Here is a 26,934-nt window from a genome sequence, read left to right on the forward strand (position 1 = left end):
CCCATGTTTCTGGTTGGTTGAGGCCCAAGGATGGATTTGGTGCCAGTCAGACGTTCTTTTGTTTCAGGTGGCAGGAAAGCAGACTTGTTTAGAATCAGTCTATTTTAAAGCTCATCACATACAGAGTACAGACTAAAGGAAACACATATCTGGCACTGCAGTGTGAAGACGGGAGAATTATGTGGTATTGACTTAGTTAAACTCTTGATAGGAGCTGTGTGTTACTGGCACCATGGGCTAGATATGACCCCATCTATTAGAATAGAATAGAATGCCTTTTATTGAGATTAAAAGCAACTCCTTTTCCAGTGCCAACATGTATGTCAAATAAATATGACATGAAATAAAGTAGTGCAAGGGTGGTAAGGTGCACAGTTCTGAGACGCTATATACATATTTTAAAAAATATATGGTTTTATATACAGTGTGATATAGCAAGGTAATCAGCACCTGTTTACTGGTTCTACTTATTATTTATTCATCATTCTCTATTTCTGAGCTGTTCATACTGTTCATATTGTAATATAATACTTATGTAATAACATACTTATTTATTCCAGCATCCTTTGCACTATGCTCCATAATTAAAATAATAATAATTTATCACAAAAATAATGTATATTTATCATTGCACTACTGCCTCAACCTGTCTATATTGTTTGTAGTGTGTATATATTGTTTGCTTTTGTTGTTTGTTTTGTATGAGTAAGCACATTGTGAGCAATGCATAATCCAAAGCAAAATTCCTCGTATGTGTCCTCATACCTGGCAAATAAAGCTGATTCTGATACCGATTCTGATATGCAGTGTGGGTTATTGCACATTACTTTAATATGAATATTGCCCAATAGTGGTGATCATATTCAATGATAGGTATTGGACAATGAGAGTAATGATATTGCACAGTATACAGATATTGCACAGTAATGGAATTGCACAGTATTATCAATAGTATTGAATATTAAATATTGCACAGTAGGTGGGTAGAAGAAAGTCCAGGGGTTGGGGGGGTTAGACTGTGAAGTCAGTGCATGTGTGAGTTTAAAGTGGTTATGGCTTTTGGAAAAAAACTTATTAAATGATACAAATCTAAATTTGGTATCGAAGGAAAGGTTCTAAGCATTTGAGCTTCTTTTTTTAAAATTTAAAGTCAGCCACTAGGACTGTACTCACCAATTTAACATACACAATGTGGTATCTCTCATATCTCGGCTGTGGTTTTTAGGGAAAATTCCTTAAGGGTCCAGTCGTCTCAACTCCTTTTACTCATATCTCATAAAAAAAACAAAAACTGTATCAAACGGTCGTCTAAACAAGGAAAGAGTCCACTTGAATTAAGATTTTTTTTCCAGGCCTCCATGTCACTGTGACCCACAAAAAGACCACTTTTGTCCTCAAGTATGAACTCGCTGCTTCTTCATCTTATCCAAACTGACAAAAATAGATGCAAGTATAAACTTATTTTCTCAGATGCAAATGTTTAAATGTTTTAACAGGTGGTGATGCATTAGTCACAAATGACAAAGTCCTAAGTCAAAAAAGAAATGGTTACCCAGAAAAAAGTACAGTATATTATTTATTGTTTTGTATTTACACTTGAGTTTACATCAAAAACTTGCAAGATGATTCCTGGCTGAACAATGTGTCTGAGAGCTGGAAGACCACACACACACTCTCAGGGGCTAAACTAGGACCTTCAACAAATTAAAAAAAAACTCCAATTATGGAAAGAAATAGTCATTTAGACCAAAAGAAATGAATCTATGTTGTCTTGTGTTTTATCTCTAAAGACATTTTTGACAGAAAGTTAAAAAGGGATGTCGAAGGCAAAGTACACTGTAATACATCACACTTTGACTCTTATCCTCTGTTTAGTCTGTCAGATTTTTTAACAAGAGCATACTTATGAGAGTTTTTTAAACCATCAGATTAAAAAACTCCTGTGTAGACAAGACCAGAAACACACGTTTGCTCTCGGTGCTTGAATTATCTTAAACATCTGCCAATTAAGCACAACCGAAGTACTGATGGAAAGAGAAATAAATCATCTTTTTGGATGCTGCAATTCTACTGAAAGCAGGTCAGATAAGATGGCGAGACCACGCGTTCGAAAATCCTGAAGAGAGAAGGGAAACCTGTTCTCCATAATTAGAGAACGAAAAGTCTGATCGTGAGACGTCTCCGCTATTTCTCCCAAAACATTTCCTCCACTCTTCTTCCCACCTCCTTTCTTCCTGCTCCCTTTACCGATCGGGTCTTTGGAGGCAGAAGACTTTGGCCTGGTTGTCTCCTGAAGCGGTTACTGCGAGAGACGCTTCCCTGAAGGACAGATGAACAAAAGACGAGAGAGAGAGATCATCATTTAGCGATTGAAGAAACCATCACAACATTTGGCGATTTAAAAATCTGATATTCCGATACATTGGCCAATATATATATATTTTTTTTAAAAAGAATCCAGAAACGCGTAACAAAACATAAACACATTTCCCTACATGAGTTATTTGTAGTTATTTATGAGTCCTCACTAAAATAATATGACAATGTTTGTTTTATTGTCACAACAGAACAGAGGAACATAAAAATATATTAACGTTCTGATAAATAAAATGTATAAAAATACAAACTTAATGAAACTTAAAGTCCTTTGAACAAAAACACAATAACAAAAAAAAAATAAATAAAAAAAAATAAATAAAAAAAAAAGTGTGTTGCCAACAGGGACTAGTGCCCTTTATTTAGATATAAGGTATAAATAAAGGGCACTAACAGGGACGTTTGTAGAGCACCCTCTGGTGGACAAACTATGCAACGCCAAAACTCGTCCATTTTTATGGGATTTTTAAAATAAATATTCATTTATCGGCCATTATAAATACCGATACCAATAGTTTGGAAAATGCCTTAATATCGACTGATAATATCGGCCCGCCGATATATCCGTCGGGCTCTACACCAAATACCTCAATATCAATATACAGTATACTGTATATATGAACTGTGAGAGTATATATACACCCAAGAACATTTTTGAGAGAGACAATATCTCATGTGGAAATAATGACACAGCAAAGTGGTACCGGTTGATGGTGAAGTTGAGGATCTCTGCGGTGTGGCCTCGGTACTCGCACACCAAGCTGCCGGAACGAGCGTCCCATAATCGCAGCGCTCCGTCTAAGCAGCAGGTGGACACCACAGAAGAAGACTCTTCCCACTGCAGGTGAACGATGCCAGCCTGGAGGAACACAGAGAGGAACGCCAGCAGCTGTGAACAGTTGTCATCTCTGACTCTAAAACCACTTTAACTCTGGTTAGGCAGCTCCTGTTTCTCTCTCTCGGGTGTCTCTGTATGTATACGTGAAGACATTATCTGCACACGAGTAGTCTGTAATTTTAAACTCTGGTGGATTTCTGAGGACTATGGTTAACTGCTCCTCAGATCTCTGCAGGGTAAATCCAGACAGCTAGCTAGACTATCTGTCCAATCTGAGTTTTCTGTCGCACGACTAAAAACCTTTGAACGTACACGTTCCACCAAAACAAGTTCCTTCCCGAGGCGATTTTGCAGAGGCACCGTCATTGTGTCCGGGGCTTAGCGACCGCCCAAGATTGTGTCTACGGAGCGTCAGTGCTCGGACATCCCGCCTTAGAGACAGTTGTTACCCTCAGGCAGTGAGACTAATGAACAGCGGCACTTAGTGATGTTAGTGACGACCACAACAGTTTTTAGGTTGCTACAACATATTAGATTGTACCACTTACTCACGTCATTTTATTATATTTCATTTCAATTATATTTATAGATTTTATGAGCACAGAGGGGCCAGGACAAAACACATTTCATTGCATTCTCTCTGTACTTTGTACTTTCAAAGTTGCAAATGACAAGAAACTTGAAACTGGGGCTTGGTTTAAAGAGATGCCGATAAACCAGAGCACGTTTTTCTCCCATCCCAGAATCCCCGGACCCTCCTCCACTGCGCCGCGGAGGAGGGCCCGGCAATGTGAGACAAGCAGACAAGAGAGCTCCCTGGTGGCTAGGAGATTTAGAGTAAACAGAGTTATGACATGGGACTACTAAACAAACTTCCTGCGGCTTGTTACCTCATGTTGGCACCTGTGCCTCAGGACCTGTGTTGAGAAGTCGTATATGGCCAGAGTCCCGTCCAGATACGCCAAAGCTACGAGCGGCAGGCTGGAAAGGACAAGGAAGATGAAACATGTTCAGAAACTGTAGCAGAGCTATAAAAAAAAAAAAAAACCCTCTGTTGGTATGGACGCTTTGGGGATTTTCTTCAGTTTAATGTCTACTTTATCTCCAGTCATTGACACGGGAGGTCTCGTTACGTTAGGTGGCTTTGCACTGCTTTACAACTCACATGTTGCAGAACCCCACAGATTCCACCGAGTTGGATTCTTCCTTGTCTGGTGACCCTTTGGCTTTGCCGTCCTCCACGGAGAACACTCCGACCACCTTTACACGCAGACGACACAACGACAAAAGAAAAAAAAAACACACACAGAGATTGGAAGCTGACGGAGAACACTTACAAAAGAATACAACGGCGGGATCGTGTTTCTGAGCTGCCACTGTGCTTTCTTAGCGCGCGCAACTTTCTTCATCTTAACTCGGGCGGGCGGGGTCGTTCTGACACCCACCTTGCCTGTAGCGGTGTTGATGAGCTTGGCACAGCCGTCCACTGAACCGGTCAGCACCAGAGAGCCGTCCTTGTTACAGGCGAGGCAGGTCAGCGCCCCCTGGTGTGCGTCCCGACCTGTTGAACGAGACAAAAACCCAAATCGTTTATCATCATTTCATGTAACACATAACGTAGAACACAGTTACGGCACATGGAGACAGAAACACTTACACAGGACATTAGCATGGGCTAGACAGATACAGACAACAATACAGACAGTGCAAACAATACATGAACAATCAATGAGTGCAAGTGTAAACTGTTGAGAAGGAACGGTTTGTATGCCTTATGTAACGGTGATGTGTTTTTCTCAGCATTCTTGATTAGCAAATGCACCCCAGAAACTGTCTGCAATGTAGATTACTAAGTCTTATACAACTAGTATACACTGAGTTTATGTTTGCTGCTCTTGTCTGTTTGTTTAGGCTATAACTCTGTATTTGATTAGTAATGCCTGATCCTTTTATAGTCTCACTTACTGGCCTTTTTTCTCCTTTTTTTTTTTTTTTTTAAAATCAATGTCTTGCATTTATTTTGTTCTATTAAACAATGACCTCTTTAAACCTGTCTCATCACAATCAATGCCAGAATGACTTTCCCATTTGCTCGGAGCAGCAGAGTCACATGAAAAGTTCCTCTCATACGCTCTTTTTCTTCTTTTTTTAAAGATGATTTTTTTTTTGGGCATTTTTAGGCCTTTTGTTTTCACAGGACAGCCGAAGACATGAAAAGGGGAGAGAGAGGGGGGGGGGGAATGACATGCAGCAAAGGGCCGCAGTCGAACCAGTAATTCAATTCAATTTTATTTATAATATCAAATCATAACAAGAGTTATCTCAGGACACTTTACAGATAGAGTAGGTCTAGACCACACTCTATAATTTACAAAGACCCAACAATTCCAGTAATTCCCCCAAGAGCAAGCATTTAGTGCGACAGTGGAGAGGAAAAACTCCCTTTTAGGGAGAAACCTCGGACAGACCCAGGCTCTTGGTAGGCGGTGTCTGACGGTGCCGGTTGGGGGTGTGATGAACAGTGGCAATAATAGTCATCACCCTCTGTATACGTGCGCCTGCTCTACCAACTGAGCTAACCCGGCCACTCTCACACGCTCTTATCTTGAAAATAAACATCTCCTCATTGTCTCTCCGCAATTCTTCTATATGTGTCTTGTGTGATCTTTTATCAAGTCCCTCTTGTTGTGGTTGTTAATTTATGCAAATTATAAGCCACCTAGATAACACAAATCCACTAAAAGCCTAAAATATGAACGATAACGGCAGGATGAAGCTACATCGGAGAGCTGCTGGACTCACCTTTGATGACGTGGATAGCGTTTCCCTGCTTCAAATCCCACACGCGTACTGTGCCATCCTCATAACCCACCACAGCCCGTTTCCCTGGAGAAAAATGAAGGAAAAATTCAAACACAATTCAGTTTTTTTTTTTTTTTTTTTTTTTTTAAGGACTCTGTCTCCAAATTATTTTTTTGTGAGGGCCTTTGTGTCTTGTTTTCCCGTCTCTCACCATCGGGGAGGACTTTGCCGCTGGTTGCCTGGCATGCAGAACTCTGGAAGGTTTTACAGTCTCCTGAAGGGATCTTCCACATCCACACGTTGCCGTCATCTGTTCCCGCCAGCAGCACCGGAGCGCAGGGATGCCACTCCAACCACTGAGGAGGAAGCAGGGCAGACAACCACAAATTAACAGCTGCTTTACCACACAGATGATTTCCCTCTAATTCCAGTTTTCCTACTGGTGGCCAATGAGCAGATCTTATGACGACCATGGGTTGTGTGCCTTGCAAAAGAGCAACTCAGCAGCCGCGGTTGAGGGAGGGGAGAATGTCTCGATCATTCACTTCCTCCCCAAGACCACAAATTCTTAGCCTGAGCGGTCATCCCTTCTGACTTCCTCATAAATTCCTTCAGCCCCAGTAAAAGACTTTACACAAGTGCTTACAGATGCACAAACTAAACAGACACACGTCCAGGCTGATGCAGTATTTCTGGAATACACAGTCTTTGCACGGAAGGCCTTACCTCCAGATCTCCCACTTCGAAGGACCAGATCTCCTCTTTGGTGTCTACCTTCCACACTTTAATCATGCCGCTCATGTCACCCGTAGCTACCATGGAGGAGTCATGGCTGAACAAGGCGCACGTCACAGAGTCTTTGTGACCTGTGGAAACAGAAGGGAAATAATTGCTTTTGTAGATGCAGTTCGGCTGCAGTCTTTTATCTTTTATCCTCAGAGTGGCTATCTGTCACCACTACAGCTTTCCTCAACTTGCAAATAACATCGACTAATAGGTGTAACCACCAAAAGTGGAGAAAGAAAATGGATTCAAAACGTGCTTGGTGTGAACGCAGCCCTTTCAGACGGAGAACTGAAGCCGTTATCTCTGCTCTCTGCTCCTTTGACAAAAAAAAAAACGTAATTTTACCTTCGCAGAACATGGGAGTTGCTGGTCTACCGCTGCCTCGGTCGGTTAGTTTGTGTTATTGTGTAACTTTGGTGTTTTAGAGGGTTAGTTCGGATTCACCAAAGTCACACAATTACACAAACAAACTAACCGATCGAGGCAGCTGTGGACCAGCAACTCCTGTGTCCTGTGAGGTAGAGTCACTGTTTTTGTGAAAGGAGTCTGGTGGCTCCGAAGAGAGCATAGATGTATTTAACAGCTTCAGTTCCCCCGTCAAAAAATGGCTGATGGAAAGGTAAAGCCGTGAAAATATTCACACACATAAACCCATATTGATTAATTTAATGGGTCATTTTTTTAGATGGCTTAAAGGTGCTCTAAGCGATGGCACGTGTTTTTTTTTTAGCCTACAACATTTTTTGTCACATACAGCAAACATCTCCTCACTATCCGCTAGCTGCCTGTCCCCTGAACACACTGTAAAAAAACGCAGCCTCTGTAGACAGCCCAGGCTCCACAAACGGCAACAAAAACAAACTGCGCCAACCTGCACCACCAAACATAACAAACAGTGTTCCAGCCAAAAACCGACAACAAGGATTTGGGGCTGGGGGTTGGGGGGGGGTTAGTGCAAGGAAGGGAGGGGGAGGGGACGGGATGAGGAGGAGGGAGGGGCGAGCTAGCCTTCGTTTTGTTTGACAATACTTCGAACGTCAACAAGAAGTGACATCACCCAACATTGCTTAGAGCACCTTTAAATATGTTTTTGCTGCTGAACCCCTTTTACAGCAGTACACTGCTTAGCTTCTGCCTGCTTCTCCAAACTGGGGGATGTGCTGACTGACATCTACTGAATGTAATACAATGACTATGGTTAAGTCGCTCATGCAACCCAACTTCGAAAAAAATCCAAACTATCCCTTTAACTCTCACCTGTGCACTCCAACAGAACTTCTCCATCGCTCACCCTCCAAACGTAGGCCTTGTCATCCTCTCCTCCTGTTACAGCCATGCTGTTTGTTGCAGGATCCAAACTCACGCAAAACACCGAGCCTGGACAGAAGAAGGGGTTAGAGCCATTTCAAAGTTGAACAGACGGAATCGGCCCGATCATAAGAGCACGAACCCGAGGCAAGGCGTTACCTGTGTGTTTGGAGAAGGTGAGCTCGCTGTCATCTTGCTCTGCTTCCATCTCGTCCTCGGTCTCCCAGCCCTCGTCGTCGTCTGCGTTTCCAGCGTCTTCAAAGTCAACGTCCTCCAGGTCGTCGGCCAAATCATCTTAGTGAGAGAGAAAGAAAGTTAAGACGGAAGGTGAGGAGTAGAGGAGGGGGCCCATCAGATGGAAAACGCCACAACAATTCCGGAGCTGTGCCTCTAAACTTCTCTCAGAAAGTAAATGTCATTTGCTGTTCAATTTAGTTGATCTTTTAGAAGAAGTATCCCAGAGAGGCTAAAGATTCTTCAAAACACAGTTTCAGATTTGTGAAAGCTTTATTCTATTTGTGAAAATGCAATAAAAGGGAGATTGCCCTGTTTTTTTTTCCTTCAAATTTGGACCAGGTCCAGATCTAAAACCATACATACCTAGAATTGTGAAATCTGGACTAAATTATCCCAGAGAGGCTAAAGATTCTTAAAAACACACTTTAAGTTTTCCTTAAATTTCCCCTTAAGTGCTGAATCGGAAGCCGTCACGTGAATGACGTTCTATGTAATGTTTGTAATTATTTTTGTGTGCTTTTTTGGTGTGTTTGTTGTCTATGTACTGCTGGCTGTAAACCAAATTGCCCTCCGGGGATAATAAAGATAACTGGAATTAGAGATGTTCCGATACCGATACCAGTATCGCCTCCATTACTGCCTAAAACGCTGGTATCGGGAAGTTTATGCACCGATCCGATACCATGTAATAAAGCCCTAAAGAAAATCTACGTTAAAGTAGTTTATTTATGTTCTTTTTCCGTTATAACTGAATGTCAAACTGCATAATAAAAGAAAGTTCTGTGGCATTCAATGTTTGTGTTTGTTCATGTTTCACAAAGACTTTAACCTGAGCCAGACTGACAACAAAGATAAAAATAATATCACATCCATACAGGGATAGTAGTATACACTTGTTAAAACATAATAAAATATAAGACACACTGGTATCGGATCGGTACTTGGTATCGGCTGATACGCAAGTTCAGGTATCAGAATCGGTATCGGGAAGCAAAAAATGGAATCGGACCATCTGTAACTGGAACCTTGAACCAGATAGCAGCAGCATCCGGAGAGCAACTCGGGGTTCAGTGTTTTGGTCAGGAACACTTTGACATGCACCTTCTCTAAGACTATTTCCAGTGACCAAAACAAATGTCGAGCCTTACACTGGCTGTCAAAGGAAAACGTTGCCAAAAGTGACTACTTGAAGTAGTACAGCTGTAAACAGTTATCAACCAACCGGGGCCAGGCTCCATCTCGTTGAGGTCGATGACTTCAACAATTTCCTCATCTCCGTGGAGCTCAATCGCATTTCCCTGCGTGTTATTATCCATGCTGTTAGCGGGCTAAAAGCTAGTAAAACAACCCAAAAAGCATGGGTGCGAGTAAAGCTCGCTAAGCTCTGACTTTAGGCTAACGTTACCTCACTTTGAGTCCTAACCCAGTTAGAAGTCACACTTTCGCTCGCTACACAAACGTCGCATTCGGTGTTGTGAATTTAAATAAACAGTAGTTAGATGTCAAACTAACGGCATCCCCATGTTTTCTTCACATGCTGCGGGGAGTGAAGAGACAGACGCATAAGGATGACGTGGAGGGGGGGGGGGTTAAGCGAGCATCGGGAAGATTCTGAGGCTAACAAGCCATCACCTTCCGTTAGCATTCCATCGACTGCCATTCATTTTGACGTCACTTTGACAGCGAATAACTTCACATCTGAAGCGTTTAAAGACTCTATTTGTCCATTTCTTATTTCTAAAGAAACACGACAATGTATAAAAGGCTCCGTTATCTTGTATATCACGTTATGACCCCGTAGCAGACGTTTTTGTCATAACCACGCGACTTTCTGTCGCACTGTAGAGAAATTACCGTAAAGTCAGGAGAAGCTCGCAGGCAGTTTCGACTCACATTAGCTGTTTACGTTTGATTACTAATGTTAACTAGCATTTTAGTTAGCAATAATTAGCCTGTGCACAGACATTACATTACATATACCTACGCTCTCCGTCTCTGCAAAATTCAGAATGATTGAGATTTCTCTTGGCACAGCTACCAGAAGACTTACAACTTTCAGACACGTTGCTCACGTCACAGCTACGTAGTCAAGCTCAGTTTGAGGCTGCGCAGTAACGCTCAGCCATCACCGGAAAAGTGCTATAGTTCTATATGGTCTCCGTCGAAGTTAGCGTCGTTTACCTCTGTGGGCCACATGCTGGCGGTGCTGTGCAAAAATAAATATATATAAACTTCTGATAATCATTCAATACAAGTATTGTGTTATAGATGGTATTTTGTTAACTGTTTGTTGGCGGGTTTTTTTTTTCTTCTTTTCGTTAGTGCGAACATGTCTTGCTGTGTAGCACACATGTGTTCTAACAGACAAGTCTCTTCTTCCGGGTTAAGCTTTTTCAGGTAAGTCCACAGTCTCCCATCAGTATAATGCAAGATTATGATTATTTGAATCATCATTATATAAGCCTGACAATTCGTTCGTGAGTATTTAAAGTAGCATTATGTGCAGTCGTGTTAATAATTGCCGTAGCCAGACCTACACAAAGCTAACGTAAACGTGAATGCTGCAGAGCTGCTCTCTTTCCCACATCAACAAGTAGTTTTCAACTGTCCTACATGCTGTACTCAGTCATACATTAGCCTAACAGTGCCCAGTTGAATGCTTCCTACCATTTTTAATATATACCACCACAGCCACATGTTATTGTTTTGGTTGGATGTGAGCAGGGCCGGCTCTAGCTCTTTGTTTACCCTAGGCGAGATTGAGTTTTGCGCCCCCCCCTCCCTCCCTTAATGCAGAAATACCATAGACTGTATATAAGAATGGAGTGTGAAGGATATTAGAAGAACTTTTCTGGTGATGGCTGAGCGTTACTGCGCAGCCTCCAACTGAGAGAGACGACGTAAATGTGACGTGAGCAACGTGTCTGAAAGTTGGAAGTCTTCTGGTAGCTGTGCCAAGAGAAATCTCAATCATTCCCAATCTTGCAGAGACGGAGAGCGTAGGTATATGTAAGGAGATAACATAGGTACAGCCTAATTATTGCTAACTAAAATACTAGTTAACATTAGTAATTAAACTTAAACAGCTAATGTAAGTCGAAACTGCCTGCGAGCTTCTCCTGTACTATACGGTAATTTCTCTACTGTGCGACAGTAAGTCTCGTGGTTATGACACAATCGTTAGCCTGTTTTTATAAAAACGTATACTACAGAGCCATAACGTGAGGTACAAGGTAATAATAGATAGATAGGTAGAAATAAACAATGGACAAATAGAGTCTTTAAATGCTTCAGATGTAAAGTTATTCGCTGTCAAAGTGTCGTCAAAATGAATGGCAGTCAATGGAATGCTAACGGCGGGTGATCGTTTGGTAGCATCAAAATGGCGCCATAGGAGGTTCGAGCTCTGAAGTGAAGCTCACCCCCTTGAGAAATACACGTAACACAAACGGGACACATCTGCCGCAGCATGCCCACAGCAGAGCGCATCATAGGCGGAGTTTGACATTCGAGCCGGGGGGGCAAAAAAAACTCATTGTAGCGGCTGAGACCTGGCCTACTACTTGGGGAACACAGCACGAGCACATATGGACAAAACAACCATGCTAAATAAGCATATATGTTTATTTTTAAAGCAGATTTTGAATTACATTGTAATAATTTAACAATTCGTTCTTATGAAATCCAGTTGCGACACGGCTGTCTTGGAACGCAATAGGTGGCGGAATGCCCCGACGCTTAAATTCAACTAAAATGTAACAGTGAGCAATCAGTGTTGGACCTCCAGTCTGTTGAGATGCCTCTCCAAACTCACCATAAAACTTTAAGACACGTTAAGAAAAAAGATCCGTATTTTGCCGTAATCCAATGACATGGGAAAAAAGTAATCCACAGCGATCAGTAGATCCACAAAAATGGTCACGGTGTATCCAGCAAGGCCTTTACGAGCGTCCCATTCACCAGCCATCTCCAAACAGGTGAACGAGGCCTCTCCACTTCGCCGTTTAAACAAAGTGGAATAAAACATAGGCTATAAAAGTCCAAATCTACGCAAAACGCGCAATCAATTAGTAAGCTGACAGCAAATTTATATACATGGCATTTAGGCAACCTTTATTGCAACGTTGGCACGGCAAGATGCCCGACTAGTGCAACAGTAACTTTCGTTTTTTTGCGTCCTGCATATGCATCGACAATGGTCTCAGGTGAGAGACAGTATATGAAATCTGATGTATTACCACCATTTGGTTGTTTTGTGTTGTTTAAAATATTTATAAAAGATCTGGTCATGCCAGATGTAATTATTCCACTCATGTTTGAAACAGTGCAATTACCCGTTTCAGCCACCAGGTGGGGGGGGGCAGTGCTCCCTAACTAAATCCTTAGTTTGAAGTTTTCCCCCAGTTAGGAAATTATCGACAATAATCATCAATGCAATCTAATAATCAAGCAAGCAAGCAAACGTGTGGCTGAGAGGACGCCCTATATGATCATGTTTAATAAACATGTTTTATTTGGCTTGTCATTCTAATTCTATTATTAATGAGAAGTAGACCTAAGGGCGACACGGCGCCCCCAACACATTTAACACCCTAGGCCAGGGGTGTCAACTCATTTTCACTAAGGGCCACACTGAAAATAGAGAATCACACCAAGGGCCAGACATGTAGAGTTTATTGACATGCTTTTGTTACTGCATGTCACTTCTTCTTTTTTTTAACATTTTGGTAGCTTTTTCCCTCATTTTTGTTGTTTTTGTTCCGACTTTTTTGTGGCTTTCTCAGACATTTGTCACCTTTTTTGTGAATTTGTTGCTTTTTCTGACATTTTTGTAAGCTTTTTGTCGTATTTTTGTTTACACAAAGCCCTACAAAAGTCATCGAAAGAGTTCCTTAGCCATCATAGAATTTAGCAAATCAAGCAAAACAATGATACAACCTGTTTCACAGCCTGAATATGAAAACTTTCTGCTTCTTCTGGGGGAATTTCTGAGTCTCAGAGTCGGCAAATCTGCCGTATTCTGCTTTGAATGTCACGTAATTGCAGTTTATAAAACATTATATATACTGATATTCCTGTGTTCTTGGTTTGGCGCACAACTAGGCGGGCCAAAATGTATTGTGAACCCAAATTGATATACGGGCCAGATCTAAATCTGCAAGGGGCCGGATTTGGCCCTCGGGCCTTGAGTTTGACACATGTGCCCTAGGCAGTCGCCTAGTTCGCCTATAGCAATCGCCGGCCCTGGATGTGAGTGACAGATCAGCTTGTGCATTGTCACTGCAATCGATTCTCAACTGGGCTGGTGGGTAGTGAGATCATTTTAGGGTAGCATGGCATGCAGATTCTTTGAGAAAAATCACTCCATTCCATTCAACACATACAAACTGTTGCTGTTCACACTAGGCAGTTGGCAGTCTGAAGTTGAGAACCATTGATATAGCTCGTAGTGACTTTGAGGACTCATTTTCTCGAACAATGTGATATGCTTTTTTTTTTTTTTTCTTCTTGTCAGGTTCCCCATCAATGACAAAGACAGGTTGCAGCAGTGGATCCACAATCTCAAGAGAAAGAGCTGGACACCAAACAAGCATTCTCGCCTCTGCTCCATTCACTTCACACAGGACAGTTTCATCGTTGGCCGGGAACGAGTTACCCTTAAACCAGACGCGGTGCCAACCATCTTCTACCCACATTTACACATAAAGGCCAAGGTGAGGCGCTCCAGAGTCAGTAAGAACACAACTGTTAGGAAGACTGACCCTGCCACACAAGCGCGTAGACGCAGGAACGTCAGTCACGACCATGACTACATCGGTTGCGCTCCCAGTGAACCACAGACAGTCGCAGTGAACGTAGCCAGCTGCAGCCGGAGCCATTCTGCAGATCACGGTGCATACTCGCTGAAAAACTCCCCCAGTCCTCTAAAGAGGAAGATGCCTCTTGTTCAAAGTAAATTGCTTTCTTGCAAGAAAAAAATGAAGCTTCAAGACCAGACAGTCAGAAGACTGAAAGAGAAAGTGAAGTCTCTCTCCTCAGTAGATCCAAGTAGCTCGTGCTCTTGCAAGAAAAAAATAAAGCTTCAAGAGCGGACAATCAGAAGACTGAAACAGAAAGTGAAGTCTCTCTCCTCAGTTGTCACTGATCTTGAAGAGAAGCTGCGTGTTTCCAACAGCTGCGGTGATGTGCTGGAGGCTTCCTTTAGCGGAGTCGCTACAGAAATTCAAGTGATTCTTGAGTAAGGCCAAAAGACCGATCTCACCTCAGCCAGACTGTTCACCCCGTTCCCTTCCAGGGGTGCGTCCCAGGTCTCTGTGCACCCGGACCAGCAGGTTCAGAGGAAGCCCACCGACACCTCCTTGCCTGTGCCTGATGAGCTGAACCACGTTCACGTGGGCCGCTTTGACAGCAACAAGGAGGTAGCCATCAACGTTGTGTCCCTGACTTTGAATATACGGTGTATCATTACCAAGTTCTACCACATAAGTAATAAAACCACGACATTTCTGTCAAAGCATGTCTACTGTGTGTTTCGATAATAAATATTGAATCATTTGGTAAGTAAATATTGCTTTATTGAAAGTCATGATTGGTGTACAACCAGTGTCAGCCAAAAACAATTTAAAAGAAGTAATAATAAATAAAAAAATCTGTATCCCCTCTCTAGCTACATTCGTCGAGGGGAAGAAAAGAGAGGCCATGGCGTGGATGGCTAGGGTCATACACAAATGGCATGGTGGGTGGGGGGGGGGGGGGGGGAGCAGTGACTATTGAACAGTGTTATGTCTACCAATGTGATAATGTATTAAACTAAAGACAAAAGGCACATACACAGCCATCTTCTAACCGTATACATACTGGGAACTATATTCTCAGAAGGCGAAGCACTGCTACTTGGGCGGAGTGATTAGGACAGACTCTGCTTCTCACCCGGTGGCTTCTCAGGTGCTGCGAGCAAATCATTCCGTCCAAGTAGCAGACGTAGCAGTACGCTCAGCCATCACCGGAAAAGTGCTTCTAATTGACTTCACCGGTCTTCGTCAAAGTCTACGGCGTCGCTCGGTCCTTTTCTTTCCCTCTGTGGATAATAGGGCTACTGCTCAGAAAATATTGCCTAACATGTTCTGAGGATGTTTCAATGGCTGAAGTTGATTTATAAAGATGCTTCAACCCCTTTTTATGTTATTTCTATTCATAAACATTGTCATTAACACTAAATCTTTTTATTTATTTTTTGCATTTTGTAACACACTTAAGCATGATAACATATTAATAGGCTACTAGAATAACGACTACTGCTACTACCACACTACAACAGATTCTATTTATTTTTTTTATTATTTATTTTGTTTTTTTATGCTTTAGTTTTGTGTACAGAACAATTATGACTCAATGTAGTAATCATCATAAGCCAATTCCAATAAAGAGATATTTACCTGACAGGAAATCAAGATGACAGGAATCAGCCCTATAATTAATCTCTTTGTCCTGGCAATCACAAAGAGAGAGACAGATTTGTTAAATCATAGTTCATAGTCAAAGTACTGTTATATTAGAAAAAAAGTCTACTAAAAATACTACTTAAATTTCCTAAAAGTTTAATTTTTTTTTTTTTTAAATGTATCTGTTTATGTATTTACTTATCATTTTTCATGGTTGATGCCCCAGCTGATTTCAATCACCTACTTACTTTATTTATTTTTGTCTTTACATGTATAACTGTTCATCCACATCCTCATGGTGTCATTGTGAAATAAAGGTAAAAGTGAAATAAATTCACACGACTACTAACAATATTTCAATAATATTGCTGAGTATTTTCTCTAGAAGCAGCCCAGGAAGCAATAGTCCTTGCATGTGCAAAAAATGTCTTGGCCACTTATTCAATCTTAAAATATCAGAGCGAAGTGTTCCTCATTGTGTGGTTGTAATGTGTTTCTTTTTGATCTTTCTGATGCAGTCAGACAATACGTTGCCTTCTCTTACAATGTGAAAACGCTGTGCTAAATCTTGTTAGAAAAGAAATGATTCTCTCTCACCCCCTCAATGATTAACACTCAGCGGCCTTTGAGTACTACACTGAAAGTTCAGACAAGTAGCCAATGACTCATCACGCTTCACCACAGACGGTTGTAGTGTCACAAAACTGTAATTTACTTGTCTGGTATTACCGGAGCAAAGGTTAAGCGTTTAGAAAAGTGACGTGTATGTTTACGCAAAGTCATGATGTCACGTTGAGCATTAAGCATTGCATCGTGAAATAATGAAAATTGGCTGTGGCGCTTTGGATATCAAAATAGTCAGTAGGCAGTTGGGTTGGGAACTGGAGGGTTGCTGGTTCAAGTCCCCATACGGACCAAAAGTAGGTTTCCAGTTCACCTCCTGGGCACTGCTAAAGGTGCTCTTGAGCAAGGCACCGAACCCCCAACTGCTCGGGGTGCCTTTCCACGGGCAGCTCCCTCATTCTGACATCTCTCCATTAGTGCATGTATAGGTACTGAGTATGTGTGTGTAATTCAGGCCTGTGTGTAATAACAACAGAGTGAAAACATTGTAATTTTCCCCTTAGGGGGTTAATAAATTAATGCAAGAACGTCAGCTTTACTTTTCTTGATAGGGACTTTATGGTAAATAATGTGACAGTATCAAGCACATCATGATTTTGGCAGCTAGACAGTCAGATGACACTGTTAAGAGAGATTTTAGGGAGTTAAATCTATCTGGAACCGTTGGGGGACGAAAGTAAGATTTTGAAAAGTGTGAGTGACATGTCCCGCAGATCACCTCAATGCAATCAATCCAGCACAGGGCCAATGTTCAATTTCTCAGGTTTCCAGCAGCTTGAATCCTGACCTCTGTACTCGAATAATGAGGCGATAAACTTCTGTTTCTAAGTTGACATTTAGATATTTTTTTGTAAGACTGCAGTAAACCACAGGAATAACATTAGAAGCCAACTCCATTTTAAAAGGAGCCCTTCTCTCCAATCAAAGGTTCCCTGGGCCTGAGATATTTCATGAACACTTAACACAGTTTGTCTACTTCAGGTTTTTGGGGGTTTTATGTCTCTTGCTATATGCTGCTGGCAGGGCTTACGCGCTGCATGCCCAAATAGGTTTTACTGGCTGCCCAGGCCCTCTATTGCAAACCTTCCCTGGAAAAATACAACCATCGCATGATGTGGTGAGATGTGGAAACATCGGGGTGTACATTATTCAGACATTTAAAATCTGCAGGGAGCAGTGAGAGATTTATAAACTCTCCGTTCAGTTATGAGTAAGAGGCCGTTGAACTTTCCCTCTGGAAAGTTAGATGACATAAGTTACGACACTGGTTAAAGCTGCTTTATTTCGTCTCTCTCTGTTTCCGCAGTTGTTCAGCTCCCGTTCACATTAAGCCTCTAACACTGTCGGATGAATTAAACACGTTTTTTTGGACATTTGTACCACACTGCGCATAGCAGCTTGATTTTGAAGGATCATACAAATGCTGATCCAAGAGCTGATGTTTTCCCATATAATTAAATGTAACTAATTTCCATGCCAAAATGTGGCAAGTAGTTACTCTTTCACCAAAAAAAGCATTTGGAGCAGCAGTTAGACCATCATGAGACACTAAAGTCTCAGACACAGACTAATCAAATTATTTTAGGCTCAGCAGCTCTTTGAGGCCCAGAGGTTGCATGAATAGAATTCCGAAAATATCCACAAAAATAAACATAGATTGGTCACATCAAAGATTAACAACATGACTGAATAACGTATGGCAAGGTGTATATTAATCCTAGTCAGGAGTATAGGCTGTATATACAGTCACTAGTCAGGAGGTACAGGGAATACTGTATGTATGCACCAGAGATCATGAGCTGAGCAACCAGGACACCCGATGAAACATCAATCATGGGATGAAAATAAGTTATTTCACCTCTTTCAGTTATATACTTTGTCTTTTACTTTGTTAGGATCTCTTGTGAGGTTATGGACAGATTGTCCATATGATTTTACTCACAGGTGGTAAATTTTTCTGATTATACTTCTGTATATTCACCTACGAGTGTAGTATTTTTTTTTTTTTACATTGTTGTATTGGTACTTCAGGAAAAGATCTGAGTACTCCTTCCGATACTGAACATCAGCCACATTTAGATGGATTTAAAATTTGGATAACATAGATAGGGACTTGATTCGTTTGCAGGGTCAGGAAATCATTGCTCTGAATGTTTTCCACTTTGTCTTTTGAATCTGCCTATTTTTTTTTTTTACCCAAAAAACAGCACATTGGGTGGGCTTCTCTCTGCCGTCATCGGGACAGCAGAGACCAGGAGCGACCCGTCATAAAAACATTTCTCGGTTTATCACTCAGGCAAGCTGGTTTATGTTTGAAAAGCAGGACACTCTGGGGTGCTGTTACTTTATAGGCACACACACATGGAAACACACTGCCTGACCAGGACATGGAGGCATATTCATCTACTTTGTGTGTGTGTGTGTGTGTGTGTGTGTGTGTGTGTGTGCGTGTGCGTGTGCGTGTGCGTGCGCGCGCGCACCTTTATGCACACACATGCACGCAAACACAAACAGTATCAGTAATAAGGCCTTGGAGCTGTAGCTGTGTGAGAGGTAATTACTCCATGCAGCTCAGCAAGGCTTTGATGGAAAGTTTTAGACTAACTGGCTCGACTGTAAGAAGCCTTGACTCTGCTTCTTTTTAACAAGAACTCTTTATGGCTCCTTTTTGCTCTCTTTTCTCTCTTAAACGCTCCAGTTTCATGGCATCCTGGAAAGGTTTCATGTCTCATTTTTTAAATATAACATACAAGAAAAGGGTTTAATTCACACAATACAGTGGATGAATGTCAGGGACTGTGATGGGACTGTTGTTGTACAGTCCCATCACATGCTGTGAAAAGCAATGTGAGACATTTAGAAGTTGTTTTCCTTCTCGCTGGCAAAGCAAAGCGTCTTTATGACGCTGAGGTCTGCCTGCTTTGTCTGCACGCTGCGTCTGACTCATGTGGTACCGTGTTGGGTGAGACGACGGCTTCCCTTCTCAAACCACTAAAAGCCAGTTGTGTGTGTATTGCAAGTGGTCTGGTCCACAGCCTGTGTGTGATGTGTCTGCTGTGGTAGCAGAGCGGTAGTTGGCGCAGGCCGTGCACGCGCGCCTGTTGACTTTCTAGCCTGATTGCTGCTCCTTTTTCAGCCGCTGGCCAAAAACATAAAGTATTTTTGGAACATCATTACTCAGGATCTGTGTTTTTAGCCAGAGCCATGTAAGGCACTTTAGTACAGATGCTTTTTTAAGGCACCATGCTCCAAATAAGAGAACTCATCACCATCACCTCCTTCCATTTCAGTTTTGTATCTACTATTGGTACTAATACCCTTCCATTTCAGGTTTGTATCTAGTATTGGTAGCTCTACAGATACTAGATACAAACCTGAAATGGAAAGAGGTGATAGTGACTCTGGATGTAAAAATAGTTAAACTAACATAATCAGTGATTTGGCAACCTGAGTGTGATGTCCACTGAATTGCAAATGTGCTGCTCTGGGCAATATAAGCCAATATAATCCCTGCTTTGACATCACTGCTCTGGACACACTCACACATATACACACACACACGCGCAAGTATACACACATTTGAGTGTTTTATGCATGTCTGCGTCAGCAAAAGCCTGTGGACAAACACCACAGATGTCCAAGACCGATTGGTGTGCTCCCTGACAGAAAGGTATAAACATGTCTTTCAGAATATGGTGAGAGGATTCTGTAAAATGTTAAACAGTTTGCAACTTATCTGAAAAGAATCATATAACATAAGTCTTCACATTAATACCTATTTCTAAGCATTTTATTATTAGTTTTACTTTGTGTGTGTGTGTGTGTGTGTGTGTGTGTGTGTGTGTGTGTGTGTAATGGATGAATTATCCAATTATATGTATTGGATGGATTATAATTTCATCACTGATTGATTTTGATTAGATTTTGATGGTAAATTCCCCCAGAACTAAACTTTGTGTGTGAACATGGTAAACATTACAGCTACTAAATATCAGCAGGTTTTGCATTGTTATAGTGAGCATGTTAGCATGTCATTAGCATGTATCTAAGTTCAACCTCACAAAGCTACTAGCATGGCTGGAGTTGTTATTTATCAGCCTATGTCTAATTTCATTAAACATCTGATCTTTTCAGTGCAGGTTTGATAGTTTTCATTAAGTTATCATTTAGTTGCAGCTATTGTTTTTAAGTATTTTAGAGAGAGGCAGGATTTTTAAAGGCAGAAATTCTTCCAGGTTTCCTCACAAACATTAGTTAAACTATATTCAACACTGGTAATAAGTGGTTGAAAGTGAATGTGATGTCCAACATATAAACAGAAGGATTACCATACTCTCTCAGATATGTATCTATTTTCATATAATATATTATGCAGAGAGAGGTCTGCAGCCATACAGGGTTTGGTCCTAATGAGCTTACTCAAGCACAAAAACATCAGAGATGCCTCCAACACTGACCGCCTTATGTAACCGATGCTCCGTAGCTCATCCACAGAAATTCTAATCCTCTGTTGCCATAGATACGGCTGTCCCAACGGGCCTCCCCTGTACTCCAAAAAAGGAGCGACCTCGATTAATAAATGCAAACACAAAAAGGTCTTTTGACAGTAATAAAAGTGGTGACTGTGACCTAGGGAAGTCCAGGGCTCGTGTGAGTGTGCACCTGCCCTGCTGAAGTCTTGGAACTGCAGGTGGACCCTGGCCTCTGATCTCCCTGTAGAGGAGGAGGTTAAGTGAGAATATTACCCTTTTCCCACCAATGTTAGCATGCACATGCAGGTTCTAAACCCATAGATGTAAAACACTAGATATGACATGTCTTTCTGAATATTTCACCTTAGCACAAATCTTGGCAGTGATTAAGTTAAATCATGTTTCAACCAATTCTACTCTTTAGTGGGTTGGCCTGGTCCATTCAGGCCTAGAATCTAATCCAAAATTTCTCTGTGAACTTTACTCAGTCAAAGGAGCCTGGAGGTATGAGAGGAACCAGTGGGAGCAGAGCTGTGTAGTCTACCTGCACTTGACTAACACCTTTTCTGCCTGCAGATGTAACCTATATAGAAACTGGTTAGCATATAACAGTAATCAAGTCAGCTAAACCAGGCAGTGGTGTTGCAGTTTTACTTGTGGGTGGCTGCTCAGATGCAAAATCAAATATAAGGTAATGAAAATAAAAGCATATTGCATTAGAGAAGGCAGTGGGGGGAGGCGTTTCATGTTGCAATGAGCAAAAATTGGATAAAAACGTTCATTTTGCCAGTCCTGGTTATGGAAAGTGTTGAATAATAGAAGGGGAGTTTAGTAATGTTGCAATAGATCTCAGGCAGCAAAATGCTTTCTATAATTGGCAATTACAACACAAATGTTGCAATAACACAACATGAAATGTGTCTTCAATAAATCCACAATCTGTAGATTAAAATCCATGTTTTTTTGCAAGCTTATTTGTTCCTTATAAACAGTTAATGTATAGCAAACAGTGGTACATTTTTCAGAGATACTACTACAGACAAATCACAGCAGAACTACAACATCACATAAGCACATCGTAAGAGCATTGTATCCAGAAGATACAAATATATATGCAATGCATTTATGATGAAATGGCTTCAAAACTGATGTTCAAGGAACATTCGAGCAATGTAATAATGGCATCATAGTACATAAACCTATCATAAACTTGGTTAAGGTAATTGGAAACACACCACTGAGATATTAAGTGACAGTGATGATTTTGATAAAGCATATTAAAGTTATAATGATCACAATGGCATTATAATGTTACTGTAAACTAAACTCTGTGTAGCATAGACACACTCATTCTTAAGTATATTATAGGGATGTTATTATGGATAAAAAAAAAAGTCTATATGTTGGGTATGAAGTAGGGCACCGCAAAACTTAATTCAAAATGGTTTGACACATACTTTGTCTTCAGCAAATATTGCGCCCCCTCTGCGATTTGGATATTGCACTAATCCATATTGCGGTTAAAATTGCGATTAATTGTGCAGCCCTAGGATGAAGTTATAATAAACTCAGTATTGGTGCTCAATAAATTCCAATATGAATAATGTATGAGTATTTAGATACTTTGTTTAACAGATAAAATAGCCTACAACAAATTATGCTAAAAGTGTCACAAAGTCACTATAGAGTGGCACAGAATCACTATAAGAGACTATAACTATTCTGAATTATAATAATGATGCCGTGGTCAATAAAAACGCCACAGAGCAGGAAAATGTTATTCATTCCTATATAGGCTATACTATAGAGCCGTTGCATGCGATGTAAAGCGTAAGAAAGTAGGATAAAGTTATTCAAAACAAAGTAATGACTACTTTAGTACTGCATTATGGAATATAACAGTGATATTTCTTATAGTAGGCCTATAGGACACGCCCAGACATTTCCCTTATTAATGACCATAACATCACGCTGTAGCCAAACTTAAGCCCGCCCCTGGTAAAAGCAGGGGCGCTCCATGTGACGCTGGGGCTGTTACAAAAATCCAGTATGGCGGAATCTGTCAGGAGATGAATTTTCTTGTCCCCTCTCCCCCCTCCCACCTCAACCCCTCCTGCGCTTGAGAAAGCCCCCAGAGTCTAACATGGGAGAGAAATAAAAGCACTGCGGGACACATGTTGGTGACGACTGGCTTCCTCCTGGCCCGTGTAGGTGAGCTGTTGGTGTGTTCGTGTCCCCCTCGGGATGAGTGTGTAGCCGAGCTGCGCCGCTTTGATGTTGATATTCAGGCAGGGATGCGATGCACAGACAGCATTCATCAAAACAATGTCCGGCTGAAGTTTCCACTCTGCTCCGCTTCGCTTTCGGCTTCCCGGTTCTATTTTTACGGCTTGCTCTTTGAGCCTGAATCGTATCTATTTCTGGTAGGAATGATTTCACATCTTTAAACCATTTAGCTAAAAATTCCAGACTGTTTGTTGCAATGTAGCGGGCGGGAAGTGTGAAGGCAGTAAGAGGGGGGAGATGGACAGGCGATGTTTATTATGCTGATTGTTGCTGAGCTATTTTTAGTGCACGGCCGAACCCTAGGCTTTAATGCAATATACATAGTGGCAACATGCCTCTATCGCCTTATACTTGTGTTATTGGCGAGATAAATACGTAAAATGAAGGTACAGGCCTGCGTTAAGTGTGTGTTCGAGTGTGTGTGTGAATGGTTCGGGATGGGCGGTGGTAATTCTCTGCATGCGTCAATCTTTTTTTTTTTGTGAATGGGGGCGTACGGGTTGTTGGAGCAAGTACGTCAAAGCAACACATTACGGCTAGTTTAAAGTGCCGTTAAGCTAACTGAACGGTTTGTAGCACGAAATATTAGTCAGAGATGGTGAATTTTGAGTTTGGACTGGAGTGCAGGGTTAGTAGCCTACCCACCTTTTTGTGACAGGCATTTATAGCAGCTAGTGTCATAAATAAGTTACATGCTTAATGAATGTTTTTTTGTTTTTGTTTTTGGAGAAACAAGCTATTTATTTGCTATTATTTGTGTCATTTTCCATCATAACTGGTTTTTAACCCATGTTCCAGATCTGTGTTTTTATTATTTTGTCATTTTGGGCTTCAGGGCTTGTCTCCCCCCCGATCTGTCACCCTGCATCAAGCAAGCTCTTTTAGGGACAATGGCCTAGGATGCACACGCACGAATACCCCTCCCGAGACAGATGAGATGCCCGGGGAGAATGGTGTTGCATGAAGCCCCCCTGGGGTGTCAGCTCCTCCCTGCGACACACAAGTTGCCCCCCCCCCCCCCACACTCCCACCCACCCCACCCCTCCTTGCTTTACCATCACAAAGCGCAAGTGTGTGTGTGTGTGTGTGTGTGTGTGTGTGCACTGACCGACTTTTTTGAGGGGCAATTTGTCCTGCGGCTGCACTGTCTGGCCCCCTTGTCTTGAGACCCACCCCCCTCTATATGCACGCACGCACACACACAGACACACACACATGCATCCATCCTGCTTTAGAGGACCTCTGAGACCTCTGCCAAAACACACACACACACACACACACACACACACACACACAAGGGGCGTGAACATGCACGCTACCCCCATGCCATCACCCTCCACCCACCTCGCCCTCGGGCAGTTTTACCCCTTCTATTTTTGGTAGTAAAGTGGACTTGATGCTTTGGGCTCAAGCCGTGATTACATCTGACACTCCTGCTCCAGGATCGAGGAATTCGGGCTACTCTCCGAAAACAAAGAAAAGAACAATTATTTATTTACAGAATCAGCAAAAAAAAAAAAAAAAATGAAACGATCTAGTTACTTCCAAAAACCAAGAAAAGATCATTTATCACCAAAACAAATACAAGAATCAAAAGGTTTCTGCTCTGTAAAATTCAAATGTTCATAAGACTAACAGGGCCGTTCTACCCATTTCTACTGTACAGTGAAAGTATATACATCAATACGTCATACTTCCATGTTTTTTTCTTGATTTTGGAGCAGCCTAATCAAAAAGAAACTATTTCCGGAACAAGCAATTTAATGCCCGATTGGTTTACAGCTTCTTGCAGCATAAGCACGAAGTCCAAACTTGAGGTTGTAATGAGTTTTCGAAAGGTGGTCTTGGATCTGCATGGCAACAGTATTTTACTTAAAAAAAAACTTTCATGGAGCAGGATTTCACAATGGGCTTAATAAAGAAGAAATAAAGGGGTTGTAATAAGTTTGTAAGTGATACTTTTTACAACCATGGCGGACAACTTTTGAAGTCTTGTTGCTTATTCAGCATTTCAATCCTTATAATCCTTAGTTGCAGACCTACAGTAGATAATATAATCGCTTTGATGGACATAAAAACTGTCAGAGTTCTTTTAACAATTATAGATGACCAAGCCATCAGATCTATACTGTAAGTGGACAACAGTTGCCATCTCCAAATTAGTGTCACTGAAAGATCGATACTGTAAATAACTTGGAAAAGAGCTGTGTGTGTGTGTGTGTGTGTGTGTGAGAGACATTAATAGAGATACACCTATGCAGCTTTTTTTTTTATCTCCTGATACCTATTCTCTCAACTCATATCTGTGCTCTCCTTTTCCCAAATTTAAAATCTGTACACCTCATGGTTCTTTTTCATCCTCTCTGATAGGTTGGTACCGGTGCCAGACAGCGAGCTGCCTCTCTGGTTGGAGTAGCCAAATCAAAAGCTTCATGGGGATTGGCTGTTGCTGCTGGAAGTTTACTTCCTGATTCCAGCCTTAAGGAATTATTGACCGACCGTCCTGAGTGTTAAATCAGCCTGAACACACACACACACACACACACACACACACACACACACACACACACACACACACACACACACACACACACACACACACACACACACACTCACACGCACGCACACAGTCGGTACATCCACAGTTTTGGCAGGATAATAGCCTCCTGATTGCCACCCTGTAATCACATCTGAACTTGGGCAAACACATCTGTTCTGCACCGCTCATCTGCCGTACTGCGTGGGCACGCACCTGACCCACCTGTCAGCGATGACATCACACAGCCACCAAGGTAAGATCTATGTCAGTACATTACACTTGTTGTTTCCTTGTCAGTCAGCATGAAGCCGTTTTTGTACAAGGTGGAAATCAGTCACTTTTCTTGTGCTAATAACACATGCAGGATAAAGTTTCAATATCACAATTTGACTCAACAGCTTTTTTTTCTGGGCCAATTTCAAATCTTATGTCACCACAGATAGTTAGATCCATGCATTCAGATTATAATCCACCGTTAAATTACATTTTTCTGGGCATTGTTATGACTTCCTGCATCTGTTCATTATTGTTTTTTTGGAAATGAATTCCTAATTTAAAAGCCTAATGTATCTGTTGGATGGGGGGAGGGGGGGGGGGGGCAGTCACCCTGGTTGAAGGATCAGCTAATGCTCCTTAAATTTAATCAGTCTGACTTAAAGTAAAGCTTTTTTTTTTGCATCCCAGGGCTTTTTTTTTTTAAAAAGTCTGGGCGAAACTTTAAATACTTATATAATATGTTGACACAAAAGGTGCACAAATACCAGTGTAGCCTACACTGGTATTTGTGATACTGATAAAATATGCAAGATTAAGCTGATGCACCGACTAGACCTATGCACTGACTGTCACGTGTGCAGTAATGAGAATTAAGCTCCTCGATGCAGTCACATTAAGGGGGTAATCTCTCTGCCGCTACATCTGTCATAGGAACATTTTGATTTTGGGCACAGACAGATCGCAGCTCGCTAAAACGCAATAAAACATTTTAATCTGGTTTTATGACTGTTAATTGGCTTGATTCAATATGAATGAGCTCCAGAGGGCGAGAGAAAAAGTCCATAACAAGGGCTCATTAAGAGAGTCTACTTTCCTCTTTGACACCCAATCAAGCTCGGTTTAGAAGCTCGTGTTTTAGCAGAGCTGATAAATTATTCGGTAAGCAGCTGGCAGATGAAAAGGTTAGCTCCCTGCCCTGGTTGGTGTGGTACCTGACAGCGTTGACTG

At 41.6% G+C, this 26,934-nt stretch overlaps 3 protein-coding genes and 2 long non-coding RNA genes across 7 annotated transcripts in view; 2 read left to right on the top strand and 3 right to left on the bottom strand.

The window, feature by feature from the left end:
• Positions 1-1,528: 1,528 nt before the first annotated feature.
• Positions 1,529-25,783, bottom strand: LOC116044423. Its single transcript, XR_004896587.1, has 2 exons — positions 25,732-25,783; positions 1,529-1,674 (listed from the first exon to the last, which is right to left on the bottom strand). It is a non-coding gene; the product is annotated as an uncharacterized LOC116044423 (long non-coding RNA).
• Positions 1,757-9,891, bottom strand: LOC116044421 (angio-associated, migratory cell protein). The gene is made up of 11 exons (XM_031291561.2): positions 9,570-9,891; positions 8,270-8,404; positions 8,060-8,179; positions 6,743-6,882; positions 6,228-6,372; positions 6,017-6,100; positions 4,660-4,775; positions 4,380-4,474; positions 4,105-4,195; positions 3,081-3,235; positions 1,757-2,319 (listed from the first exon to the last, which is right to left on the bottom strand). The coding sequence occupies exons 1-11, from the start codon at positions 9,661-9,663 to the stop codon at positions 2,244-2,246; spliced, it is 1,251 nt and encodes a 416-aa protein (XP_031147421.1). The 5' UTR covers positions 9,664-9,891; the 3' UTR covers positions 1,757-2,243.
• On the top strand, positions 10,482-14,977 carry LOC116044422 (THAP domain-containing protein 2-like). The gene is made up of 2 exons (XM_031291562.2): positions 10,482-10,744; positions 13,863-14,977. Exons 1-2 carry the CDS (start codon positions 10,677-10,679, stop codon positions 14,587-14,589), a joined length of 795 nt encoding a protein of 264 aa, XP_031147422.1. The 5' UTR covers positions 10,482-10,676; the 3' UTR covers positions 14,590-14,977.
• Positions 13,423-18,343, bottom strand: LOC116044424. The gene is made up of 3 exons (XR_004103666.1): positions 18,331-18,343; positions 17,230-17,231; positions 13,423-13,552 (listed from the first exon to the last, which is right to left on the bottom strand). It is a non-coding gene; the product is annotated as an uncharacterized LOC116044424 (long non-coding RNA).
• LOC116044420 (histone deacetylase 4-like) overlaps positions 25,722-26,934 on the top strand; it is a 59,408-nt gene continuing 58,195 nt past the window's right edge. For 2 of the 3 annotated variants that reach the window (XM_031291556.2, XM_031291557.2), the window contains exon 1: positions 25,722-25,963. In XM_031291556.2, coding sequence (XP_031147416.2) covers positions 25,942-25,963 — 22 coding nt within the window. In that variant the 5' untranslated portion in view covers positions 25,722-25,941. The remainder of the gene's footprint in view (positions 25,964-26,934) is intronic. The other variant, XM_031291558.2, reaches the window with a different exon arrangement.

The sequence above is a fragment of the Sander lucioperca genome, chromosome 24 (assembly GCF_008315115.2).
Source record: "Sander lucioperca isolate FBNREF2018 chromosome 24, SLUC_FBN_1.2, whole genome shotgun sequence".
In the NCBI taxonomy this organism is placed as follows: domain Eukaryota; kingdom Metazoa; phylum Chordata; class Actinopteri; order Perciformes; family Percidae; genus Sander; species Sander lucioperca.

Bases quoted from the DNA above. Each gene is read 5' to 3' on its own strand.
- LOC116044421 (XM_031291561.2), bottom strand. From the start codon at position 9,663: ATGGATAATAACACGCAGGGAAATGCGATTGAGCTCCACGGAGATGAG. The intron at 6,373-6,742 runs GTAAGGCCTTCC...CTTCCTCCTCAG, and splicing joins TCGAAGTGGGAGATCTGGAG to TGGTTGGAGTGGCATCCCTG. The intron at 4,776-6,016 runs GTGAGTCCAGCA...CTCGTTCAACAG, and splicing joins CGCTATCCACGTCATCAAAG to GTCGGGACGCACACCAGGGG.
- LOC116044422 (XM_031291562.2), top strand. From the start codon at position 10,677: ATGTCTTGCTGTGTAGCACACATGTGTTCTAACAGACAAGTCTCTTCT. The intron at 10,745-13,862 runs GTAAGTCCACAG...TCTTCTTGTCAG, and splicing joins TCCGGGTTAAGCTTTTTCAG to GTTCCCCATCAATGACAAAG.